General features: G+C 36.7%; 1 protein-coding gene across 1 annotated transcript in view; it reads left to right on the top strand.

Annotated features, from left to right (window-relative positions):
* The window catches only part of LOC107669654 (E3 ubiquitin-protein ligase ARIH2-like), a 13025-nt gene extending 1358 nt beyond the window's left edge, over positions 1 to 11667 (top strand). The window contains exons 2-15 of the mRNA XM_016461981.1: positions 1968 to 2397; positions 2550 to 2617; positions 3484 to 3556; positions 4047 to 4188; positions 4312 to 4433; positions 6166 to 6275; positions 6376 to 6493; positions 6612 to 6662; positions 8862 to 8883; positions 8992 to 9143; positions 9774 to 9917; positions 10674 to 10742; positions 10843 to 10950; positions 11035 to 11667. Coding sequence (XP_016317467.1) covers positions 2173 to 2397; positions 2550 to 2617; positions 3484 to 3556; positions 4047 to 4188; positions 4312 to 4433; positions 6166 to 6275; positions 6376 to 6493; positions 6612 to 6662; positions 8862 to 8883; positions 8992 to 9143; positions 9774 to 9917; positions 10674 to 10742; positions 10843 to 10950; positions 11035 to 11106 — 1476 coding nt within the window. The 5' untranslated portion in view covers positions 1968 to 2172 and the 3' untranslated portion in view covers positions 11107 to 11667. The remainder of the gene's footprint in view (positions 1 to 1967; positions 2398 to 2549; positions 2618 to 3483; positions 3557 to 4046; positions 4189 to 4311; positions 4434 to 6165; positions 6276 to 6375; positions 6494 to 6611; positions 6663 to 8861; positions 8884 to 8991; positions 9144 to 9773; positions 9918 to 10673; positions 10743 to 10842; positions 10951 to 11034) is intronic.
* Positions 11668 to 12343: the final 676 nt, after the last annotated feature.

The raw sequence follows: 12343 nt of genomic DNA, 5'->3' as shown, positions 1-12343 counted from the left end.
TATATATATATATATATATATATATATATATATATATATATATATATATATATATACTTTACAAATGATAACAGTATAAAAAATATAACAAAAGATTAAATATAACAAAAAGTTCTGAAGTGAATTTAGGAAATGCTTGTGATCTGCGAGCACATCAAACATATAGCTAAAATAGCTCCTTGTCGCAAAAAATAAAAAAAGTCGCAGTTACAATGACAAAGTAGCTAAATTTGGCGACAAAATCCCCAAATTGGCAACACTGACAACCAGCAGGAGCTCTGATCTCTGTGATCGTCTGGCGTGCGGTCACGCGGCCTCCCCTGCTCCTGCCACACCTACTCCTAAACCTACCAATACTAGGGGGTGCATAATCTGGCAGGGTGCAAATGTCGGCACTACACCTGTTGGACTGTCAGTACACCGTGTAATCCGTTAAAACGGAACGCTAAACCGCTCTGCATGTGAGGTTATGATTGTCTTACGCTCAAAGAGATGCTTGGCCGCTGGTAATACTGAGACAAACATCTACAAGTACAACCTTCAGAGAGTTTCCAAGGTGTGTTGATCTGTAAATACTGGACTGGAGCAGCTCCTTGACCAGTGGGACAAGCTCAGCGAGTGTCATTGAAGTTAAGTACACTAGCAAGGCCGCTTTCACCGTGTATGTTCTGTCTGGAAATAAACTACCAATAAAGAGTTTGAACACAGCTACCCACTTATTATTATAGAGTGCAACATACCTGAAATAAAATCCCATTAAGTTTCTTCTAGAGAGAATTAATTTTGAACAATTTAATAATAGATCTTTAAAGACAGACCTACTGTGAGCTGTGAGGTTGTTAATCAATAGTATACTGTTTTGTTGAAGCCGTCAGGCCGCATTATTTAAATACAACAGTAGAATTCCTGATGAAAAACTACATTACCTATGATTCTATGAAGAATCTCCACCAATCAGAGACTCTTCACAAGTTCCAAAAGAACATTTACCTATAAACACAAAATATATTGTTTCTATACATATAAAACTATTGATTTTAAAATTATATATATTTTTCTTTTTTAAATTTGATTGATTTGCAGTGTTTCATGGAATTGTAGTTCTTTCTCTCATTAAAGCCATTAGGTAAACAGTCTTGTACCTTTGTCTTTCTGTCCCATTTTTAAATACTTTTTTGTGTCCAACAAGTTTGCAAAGTAGGTATTCTGTAGTTATCTCTTTAATGAAGACTTTTTAAAAATCCCTGTTAGAAAAAATGAATGGGGAAAAATGACTTTAGGATCTTTAAAAATTGGTCGGGTACTGTTGCACTCTATCGCATAGCATAGGGGAATATTTGATTTTGATTGGCCGATCACAGGATTCAACTGATGATGAATATTTCAGAATAATTTAAGTATTAAGTAAACTATCAAAATAACTTTAATCGATATTTAATTTTCATGTATTTAAGTAGTTGTATAATAATATTATGATTCTACCGATTATATTATATTATATTATTATCTGTTATAATCACACAGATAATGTAAAATCAGATGGTTATTATTGCATAATAAATTCCAATAATACCAGGACGTATGTTGGAGATTGAGTTCAGTGTTCCTGTGCGCTCTACGGTCTCTTTCTTCTCACATTTCTTCTCGGACTCATTTCAACTCAAATCAATATTTTATGTCTATTCATATATTTATTAAGGAGCTGTGTAATAAGTAGTGAAAGGTAGAGTCAGATGGTCATCATCTTAAAATAAATTCCTTCATGATGGTGCAATTTAAATCCATTTAAAAATAGAAAATAAGAATTGTAGCTTTGTAGAGTAATTTATAGACAATTTATATTTGTCAACATAACTAATTTTGAGCATAAGCTTTTAGATTAAATATCTTTTAAAATCATGAAATACACAGTCTGACCACGTATAAATGACAGATGCCAAATAATGTGTTTTTCTTCTCTCTTTCAGTATTTTTTCTCTGTCTGAGCTCATCCCTTGCTCCGGTTTCTCATGAGTGACGGGGAGTGTGATTTCTTCTGCTTTTTTCGGTGCTGCTAAAAGCCACAAGGCCCCCTGGGATTCTCTGTCCAGTTGGGGGTGGGGAGGAGCAGCTCAGTAGCTGCTGATTAGTGGAGAGCAGCTGTCAGTCAGGGAAAGGTTGGCCCAGAGGGCTATGTCTGTGGATATGAGTAGCCAAGCCTCAGACAGTAACGAAGAATTCGAAGATGACGAAGACGTCGTCGAGGGCGACATCCCTGATTATTATGATGGACTTGATGATGACGTGGCGATAGAAGAACCGTTTGACCCGGAAGAATACCAGTTCAATTGCTTGACATACAGGGAGAGCCAGAGGGTACTAACTGAGGAATTCAACAATGTAGCCAGTGCCCTAAAGGTGAGGGACCAAATGAGTGACAATGTTTAGCAGATTTATTGTTGGCTGACAATATTTAGCTGTGTATTTATGTATCTTTCCAAACTATAAATTGTTCAGACAGTTCATGGATTTTAGTCTGTCAGTACAGAGATATTTTTTTTCTCCCTCAGGTGTCACCAGCTGTAGCCAAACTGGTCCTTGTACATTTTCACTGGCAAGTGTCACAAATACTCGAAAGGTAATTAAATACAGCACAGCGCACACACGTACAAAATATGTACACTTTTATGGCTAGTTAACATGAAAAGTTAAATAGTTACAGTGGTGTGATATGCTATACTTCATCTAAAATTATTTAAACAAATGTTTTTGTAATTCTGTGTAATTACTCGTGAAATTTGAGAGACTATTGTTCAAAAGTTTGTGGTCAGTAAGTAAGTTTTTTTTAAGAAATAATACTTTCATTCAGCTAGGATGCATAAAGATGATCAAAAGTGACAGCAAAGACTTTTATAATGTTGCAAAATATTTGTTTCAAATAAATTCTATTCTTTTCAACTTTCTATTCATCAAAGAATACTGAAAAAAGTATCAGAGTTTGCTAAAAAATTGATAATTGGTAATTGATGATATTTTTCTTGTGCAGCAAATCAGCATATTAGAATGATCTCTGAAGGATCATGTGACACTGAAGACTGGAGTAAGGGCTGCTGAAAATTCAGCTTTGCATCACAGGAATAAATTATATCTTAAAATATATTAAAAGAGAAAAAGGTTATTTTAATATTGCATTTTAACTTATTGTAGTAATATTTCAAAATATTACTGTTTTTACTGTATTTTGATCAAATAAACGCAGCCGTTATGAGCATAAGAGATTTCTTTCAAAAACAATAAAATTATATTTCACTGACTCCAAACTTTTGAACATTAGTGTACATGTTATTTGTCACTGCAGGACTTCTTAAATGAACTGCAAAAAGTTTAAAAGAATAAAAAGACTAAATACAGCACCTAAAATATTCATTACATTCATATAATGTTTAACCTAAAATCCTGATGTTACTTCTGTCTTAATCTGTTAATATTTTTCTGTATTTGAAGGTATAAGTCCAATTCCTCTCAGTTGCTATGTGAAGCCCATGCTCAGCCCACAAGCATCTGCAGATCTCTCACTGTGAGTTCCTGTAATGTTCCTTAATGTAGGCTTTTACATAGTTATTTTTTGGAGTAAAATTAAATATATATTTTTTTCATTATTATTTTTTTCATTAAAACCCCCTTAAACTTGAATTCTCAGCTTTAAAATGCAATGAGGCAATTAAAAATGTGCCCATCAAGAAATCTGTTCTTTGACAAATTGCAGATGGCACTGAGTATGGTATACATGCAGTGTACAGTCAATAAAGGGGTTATTTTATGATAATGACAAACTGACTCCACTTTAGTCTGCATCTTACACAGCTATTTGCCACATCAATGATGGACATGAAATATTGATTCAAGTTTAATTTTACTATGTGACAAAGTGGAAAAGTGATTTGAAAGGCAAGAAACCAAAAGAGCTGTGAAAAATAACTGGTTGCCTGGGACAACCATTAATTATTCTGTTAACGATCATTACTGCATTTCCTTCTCTTGACATGTATGTGTGTGTGTGTCTTCAGGCTGGGACGTCACAGCAGTGTGGGGTGTGTCTGCAGCTGGTCCGGAGAGACGCTCTCCTCTCTCTACCCTGTCAGCACTCCTTCTGCAAGGCATGCTGGGAGCAGCACTGCACTGTACTTGTCAAAGATGGCGTGGGAGTAGGTGAGTGTACACACACACACACACACACACTGAGGGCATAAAGACTGTGTGCAGTACAGTGTGTATTGCTGATTTGAGTGAGCTTGTTATCTGATCTCCTCTGTGGATTGTGTTTGTCTATAGAGATCTCTTGCATGGCGCAGGAATGCTCTCTTCGCATGCCAGATGATTTTGTTCTTCCTCTGCTGCCCAGCGAGGAACTGAAAGACAAATACAGACGCTACCTCTTCAGGGATTATGTGGAGGTGTGTGTCTGTCTAGGGATGCACAATATGTCTTTTCCATATAAGTTATCTGCCAATATTACAGCTATTAGTGCTCATTTCACCTGTTATTATATTTAGATTACTTGGTCGATGACTAACACTTTTATAAAAAAATATTTTATTATACATTATATTACAGAATTATTACACACTATGGTTCAGTTGTTTGGATATAAAGAAATTACTTTTATTGAGCAAGGGTTAAATTTAAGTTAATCAAAAATTGTCAGTTGTTACATAAAACAACTATTTCAAATTAATGCTGTTCTGAACTTTCTATTTGTCAAAAAATCAAAACAAAAATATGAAATATGAAAACTGTTCGTTTTTGATAACAAATCACTGTTAACTATTGAGCGCACATCAGCATATTAAAATGATTTCTTAGGCCCCGTCCACACGGAGACGCGTTTAGCTGTATACGCATAAATTTTGTTTCGTATAGGTGTTTCGTCCAGACGGATCCGGCATTTTGGGAGAGTGAAACCGATATTTTTTGAAACTGGGTCCCAGAGTGGATAAATCTGAAAACGCCGCCCTTGCGTTTTCGTGTGGACAGCGAATCCGTATATTTTCTGAAACGATGACGTCATCAGCCCACGTCTCGCCCCTAGTCAGACACCTAACTTCACGTAACAGCAACAAAAACATGAACAAACTCTGAACGATTGTCTTATTAACTAACATTAACACAGATTAATAAATGTATTGTTCCATGTTCGTTTGTATACCGCGCGCAAGGTTTATGTGCATAGTCCAAGTCTTCTTCATTTTTAGTGTATCTCTGTGGCAGAATTACAGCGCCACATACTGGTCTGGCATGTATACTACATAGTTTTTTCGTGGTTTCGTGTGGACGCAGATATTCTATTCTTGAGACGAGGGAAAAAAAAGATCGGATAGGGAAAGCTCTGGCTTCGTGTGGACGTAGCCTTAAGGATCATGTGGCACTGAAGACTGAAGTAATGGCTGCTGAAAAATTCAGCTTAAAATTACATTTATTAATATATTAAAATGGAAAGCAGTTATTTAAAATGCTAATAATATTTCACAATATTACTGTTTTACTGTATTTTTGATTAAATAAATGCAGCCTTGATGGGCATAAGAAGCTTCTTTCAAATGCATCGCGCCGCGTAAACATAAAACCCTGTCTGCATTTGTGATCGGAGAAATGACAAACAACAAGTGCTACGCTACACTGCCCAAAACTCGCTTTTGAATCATCAGTGGCAAATCGTTTAAATGAAAACGTACTTACGTGAGTCAGAACTGTCGGCATTGTAGTCTAACGTTACTCTCCCACTTCTTTATGCACCAAGAGCTTGTAACACTCCAAAGAAAAAGGAAAAATTTAAATCGCATCATATGACCCCTTTAAAATTTTACCAAACCCAAACTTTTAAACAGTAATGTGTATTAAAGTATAATATTTTGCTGCCTAAAATAACTTAAAACATTTAATTTAACATTATTATTTTTAGATTTATTTATTAAATTGTATCATTAATGTATTGTATTTATTAAATGTTAAGTTCTTACTTTATTTCATTTAATTAAATATTGGCCATTTATTGTTTTTTTTCGGCCATAAAATGAAAATTGGCATCTGGCAAAATACTAATATCAGTACCTCTCCAGTTTTGACATATTGTAGAACAAAAATCTCTGTGATTGCTCTTAACCTGCTCATGTTTCTGTGTGTCTGCAGAGTCATTTCCAGCTGCAGTTGTGTCCTGGTGCCGACTGTCCGATAGTTATACAGGTGCAGAAACCTCGAGCTCGTAGAGTCCAATGCAGCCTCTGCGAAGAAGTCTTCTGGTATTACACACAATTACACTTGCACACACTACTCAATTCATGGCGTGATACATGTGATTGGATGTGTGTGTTTGGATTAACTGTGTCTGTCTGTCTTCAGTTTTAAGTGCAGACAGATGTACCATGCACCCACAGACTGTGCTACCATCCGCAAATGGCTGACCAAATGTGCAGATGACTCTGAGACAGCCAACTACATCAGTGCACACACTAAAGATGTAAGGAAACACACACAGATATATTTAAGATGGTCACATTAAATATATATCGTTGGTGTACGTTTAATTTGATAGTAAAGATATTAATATCGTTATGTTTTGATTTTTTTACCCACAGTGCCCTAAGTGCAATATCTGCATTGAGAAGAATGGAGGGTGCAACCACATGGTGAGTAGTAGACACATTCTTTTTTTATTATCTGCACACTTTTACGTGCACTTAATATAACACCCAGAATGTCAGAGTGAGAGTACTACTTGAATAGCTTATTTGTTAACTTCAGGGCTGCGTTTCCCAAAAGCATCGTAAGCTTAAAGGGGTCATATGATGCTATTTTAAAGATCATTATTTTGTGTATTTGGTGTAACAGAATATGTTGACATGCTTTAATGTTCAAAAAACACATTATTTTTAAAATACTGTACATTATTGTAGGTCCTCTATGCCCCGCCTCTCTCAAACGTGTCGTTTTCAACAAAGCCCCCTCCTTTGACAAGCGCAGTCTGCTCTGATTGGCCAGCTGACCCAGTGCATTGTGATTGGCCGAACACCACAAGCACGCATCGGAAATGTAACGCCCCTTACCATAATCGCGAGCTTCAGCTTTCAAAATAAATGTAAAGACAGAGCCCGAAAGGGAAACAGAGTCGCGTGACAGACACAGTGATGAAGCTGGTATGTGTTTGCAGTACACAAGCCAAGGTTAAGACAGCTGACTCCACTGTGATGTGACCCCCTCTCTCTCTCTGTCTCTCTCTCTCTCTCTCGCTCTCTCGCGCGCTCTCTCTCTCTCTCGCTCTCACTCTCTCTCGCGCTCTCTCTCTCTCTCGCTCACTCGCGCTCTCTCTCTCGCGCGCTCTCTCTCTCTCTCGCTCACTCGCGCTCTCTCTCTCTCGCACGCTCTCTCTCGCGCGCTCTCTCTCGCTCGCTCACGCTCTCTCGCACTCTCTCTCTCTCGCTCTCTCACGCGCTCTCTCTCTCGCTCGCTCTTCTCTCTCTGGCGCTCTCTCTCTCTCTCGCTCGCTCTCGCGCTCTCTCTCGCGCTCTCTCTCGCTCTCTCGCTCTCTCGCTCGCTCTCTCTCTCGCGCTCTCTCTCTCTCTCTCTCTCTCTCTCTCTCACACACACCATGCGCAAAACTCCGCATTTGAACAGTCAATAGCAAATACTTACACTAATAACAAAACAGTAGCTGATTCAGAAGCGCCAGATTGTCATAGCAAAGTCGGAATTGACGTCCATAAAATGCATTGCACAAATTCGAACATCTGTTGTAAATAAATCTTAACCAATGATTCCTAATTGCATCTACTTCCGGAAGGCCAAATAAAGTGCTTTTGCTTTCGCACTGAAACACACAGCGTCTCGCTGACATGGCTGCATCAACACTACTGCTGTTCCTGAAACCATGCCTTCTTTCTTTGCGTGCACATTTGGGCGGCATTATGCTAATATTTCCACATAGTGATGTAGACATGTGGGGGCGTGTTAGAACGAGCCGTTTTAGGTAGGCGTGGTTGACTCTTAACTTTTATAAAGAATTATCTCTTTGGATTTGAGACTTTAGACTTTGCAACTTTACAGATCTTCTTTATGCACCAAGAGCTTGTAACACTCCAAAGAGAAAGGAAAACTTAAAGGGGTCATATGATGCGATTTCAAGTACATCGTAGACCCATTGAAACCAATGGCGCTACGATCAACTTAAGCTTACGATGCTTTTGAGAAACGCAGCCCAGATCTTTCTCATCAAAATAAGATCAAAACAAATCTTCACTTTTTCAACAAGATTTACACTGCTGTTCAAAAGTTAAACAGTTTTAAAATAACTGTTTTCTGTTTTAAAATGTAATTTATTCCTGTGCTAGCAAAGCTGAATTTTCAGCAGCCATTACTCAAGTCTTCAGTGTCACATGATTCTTCAGAAATCATTCTGATATGCTGATTTGTGCTTATGAAACATTTCTTCTTATTATTAATGTTTAAAACAGTTAAGCTGCTTAATATTTTTCTGAAAACTGCAATAAATTTTTTCAGTGTTCTTTGAATGGAAGGTTTTAAATATAAATATTTTGTACTATTACAAATGTCTTTACTGTCACTTTTGATCAATTTAATGCTTTACAACAATTTCAATTTTACTTTACAATTGCTTCCATTGTCCTCATTCGTAAGTTGCTTTGGATAAAAGTGTCTGCTAAATGAGTAAATGTAAATGTAAATGTAATGCATCCTGGCTGAATTAATTGCTGTATTAATTTCTTCTAGAAAAAAAAATGTTGAACAATAGTGTTAAAAAAGATGATAGTGTAAAAAAAAAAAAAGATTAATGTTTTAACTGAACATATTTTTTCTCTCTCTCTTTGCAGCAATGCTCAAAGTGTAAACATGGTATGTTTTTTCCCGGTGATTTTTAGTTTCTAAAAATTACATAAAATCTCCTTTGAGTGGTGAAGTGGTCTTAATTGTAATGAATGACATTGTTATGGCTGTGTGTAGATTTCTGCTGGATGTGTCTGGGAGATTGGAAGACTCACGGCAGTGAGTACTACGAGTGCAGTCGTTACAAAGAGAACCCTGACATCGTGAATCAGAGCCAGCAGGCCCAGGCCAGAGAGGCCCTCAAAAAATACCTGTTCTACTTTGAGAGGGTGAGACAAAAATTATTAATCGATAATAAATAAATCTCTTTTAGAAAAAGCGATAAAAAGTTAGCTTAGTAGTGATCCTGACAAGTAGGTTGTTCCAAAAAGTAGGCAATAACATTTATAGTTAACTTATTTCACAAAGTATCAATAAAAATGTCTAATTCCATTTGTATGGTGGCTGTCTAGTCGCTGCCTATATGGTGTTCTTTTTCAGTTATGATGCTGCCTATATGGCGACAATACAACTCACTAGATTTGAAACTGAGCTATTATCTCATTGTGTTTCTGAGTTGGCATTAGTGGAATTGCATTGCCATGGTTCAAATCATACTTATCTGACATTCATCACTTTGTAGCAGTGAGTGAAGAGTTATATCGATCACAAGTGCAGTATGGAGTACCACAAGGCTCAGTACTAAGGCCGCGTTGCTTTTCACGCTTTACATGTTACCCTTGAGAGATATCATCATGAAACATGGTGTTGGCTTTCATTGTTATGCTGATGATACTCATTTCTATATTTCTTCACGGCCTGACGAAACATACCAATTTGCAGTTGCAGTTTTCATGGTAATAACAGCATTGACACTTAATTGCTTTGATACGTAATCTGTACATTATGCGTGTGTCCAGTGGGAGAACCACAATAAGAGCTTGCAGCTGGAGGCACAGACATACCAGCGGATCCAGGAGAAGATTCAGGAGCGAGTCATGAATAACCTGGGCACCTGGATTGACTGGCAGTACCTGCAGAATGCTGCCAAGCTACTGGCCAAGGTACAGGCTGAATCCAGCTGTACTCCACAGTAGGGCTTGCACGATTTGTGGAAAATTGGGATTTTTTTCTGATAAAAATTGTGGTTTAATTTTATTTTTTTTTTAAGGTTTGCTGAGGGTTGGTTGTTAGTTTGTAAGGCTACACAATTCAGCCCCCAAATTTGTAATTTATATATCAATATGGCTTTAAAATAAAAAAGTAATACTTTAATAATAATAAAAAATAATACTACTTTTATTTTAAAGTAAAACTATATAAACTTGCAGTACTAATATTTATTATTTTTTTAATTTTCAAATATTAAACCCTCAAGCTTTTATTTTGGTGGAAAAATAGAGGGTAATCTTAAAGCTTCTCTTTTTTTTCATGGCTGCCAGTTTATAAGCACTTCTCACTTCTTATAAGCACGTTTGGAAGATGTTTGGCGCATGTTGCGTTCCCAAATGTAAGTTAATCGACCCAAACTTAGCAGATTCAGAGATGGAGTTTGTGTGATTCAGAGCTGCATTTACTGTGAAACAAACCGAAAACACTACTCACAAGTCAAATGACCGTGCCACGCTTCACTCTGAAACAATCAGAGTATATATTTGTTTAATTAAATCTTAGCCTTTGCGATTTGATAATTGACATAAAACATAATGCAATTCTGGTTATTTTGATATATCTTGCAGCTCTATTCTGCAGGCACAAATGCTAATGCATAAGGGTCTGTGTTTCCACACGCTTATGCTGTCTGTTTGCTCTCGCCATAGTGTCGTTACACACTGCAGTACACTTATCCTTATGCCTACTACATGGAGTCTGGACCCCGCAAAAAATTGGTAAGCTATTGCATTAAATATGCGAATCTTTCATCGAAGGTCAAATATTTCTTTGAGATCAGTCTTTGGTAATGGGAAATCTCATTTTTATTCCCTGTAGTTTGAGTATCAGCAAGCGCAGCTGGAGGCGGAGATCGAGAACTTGTCATGGAAAGTGGAGAGAGCAGACAGTTATGAGAGAGGAGAGCCGAGTGCTAACGATAGAGGGGTGAGAGATGGAACAAAAACCAGAAGAAGTTGTGAACATGAACACTGGAATAAAAAAATAAATGCTCTCGCTCTCTCTCTGTAGGATCTGGAGAATCAGATGCACATTGCTGAGCAGAAGAGACGGACGCTGCTGAAGGATTTCCACGACACCTAAACATCCGTCCATCAAATCCACATTGAGCTCACTCTTCTCTCAACTGTCTTGGTCCCTTCTCTCCAAAGATACCCCTCCACTTTTTTTTGTCAAAACTCTACTCTGCATCTCGTAACGTTTTGTCCATCTCCTTTCTGTTTTTCACATTTATAGCATCTTCAAAGCATTTTTTCCCTTTTGTTCATTCTTTCCTTCATCAGTGCCCCTTTTTTGCTTTCTAATCTTTACTCGGCGGCAGGGTTTGAGAATAGCATGATTATGTTCAAGGATTCACATACGCAAACATTGCATTCTCACATCCCCACATCAGCTGACATTACACATGCACACACACAGACGCACACACACTCAAAACACTCCACCGAACTTCTGCCTTCTTTCCTTCTCACTCTTGCTTTCTTCTCATGTTTTTTTTCTTCCTTGGAAATGGCTGTTGATAGTTAGATCATTAAAAAAAACTGAAAAAAAAAAAAAAAAAGATGAAAAACATGATGCTGTAATTTTCAACGGTTGTACATTAATACAGAAATAGAGTTACTGAGAGAAAGTTTTTAAACCAGACAGAGACTCTTGTGTTTTCTTGTGCACACACGTTAAAGATGTATTTGCACTTTCCACACCAATCAAAATTTTGCGGTCAGTAATACTTGTATGTTTTTGAAAGAAGTCTCTTATGCTCACCACGGCAGCATTTTTTGATTAAAAATACAGTAAAACAGTAATATTATGAAATGTTTAAAATATCCATTTTCTGTTTTAATATATCTTAAATGTAATTTATTCCTGTGATGGCAAAGCTGAATTTTCAGCAGCCATTACTACAGTCTTCCGTGTCACGTGATCCTTCATAGATCATTCTAATATACTGGTTTGGTGCTCAAGATTTCTTTAAAAATTAATGTTAATAAGGTAAGGATTATTTTATTAGTATCCATATTTTATTATTAAATCTTATCACAAATGAAAATGTTTGTGCTGCTAAATGTAGTGTGGATTCATATAAATAAGTGTGGTTGTTTTTTATCAATGTTAGAAAGAACATTTAAACATTTATTTAAAAATAGAAATATTTTATAACATTAAATGTTTTGTTTTTGATCAGTTGAATGCATCCCTGCTAAATAAAGGTTTTTTTTTTTCAAGAAAAAAAAAAATCAGTGATCCCAAAACTTTGAATGGTAGTGTACATGTGCATTTGAAGTGGCATATATTTATCTACCACACAACTTTTTAACAA

This window comes from Sinocyclocheilus anshuiensis, unplaced genomic scaffold, assembly GCF_001515605.1.
Source record: "Sinocyclocheilus anshuiensis isolate Anshui unplaced genomic scaffold, SAMN03320099.WGS_v1.1 scaffold80, whole genome shotgun sequence".
Lineage (NCBI taxonomy): Eukaryota > Metazoa > Chordata > Actinopteri > Cypriniformes > Cyprinidae > Sinocyclocheilus > Sinocyclocheilus anshuiensis.
This window is presented reverse-complemented; position numbering and strand designations above follow the sequence as displayed.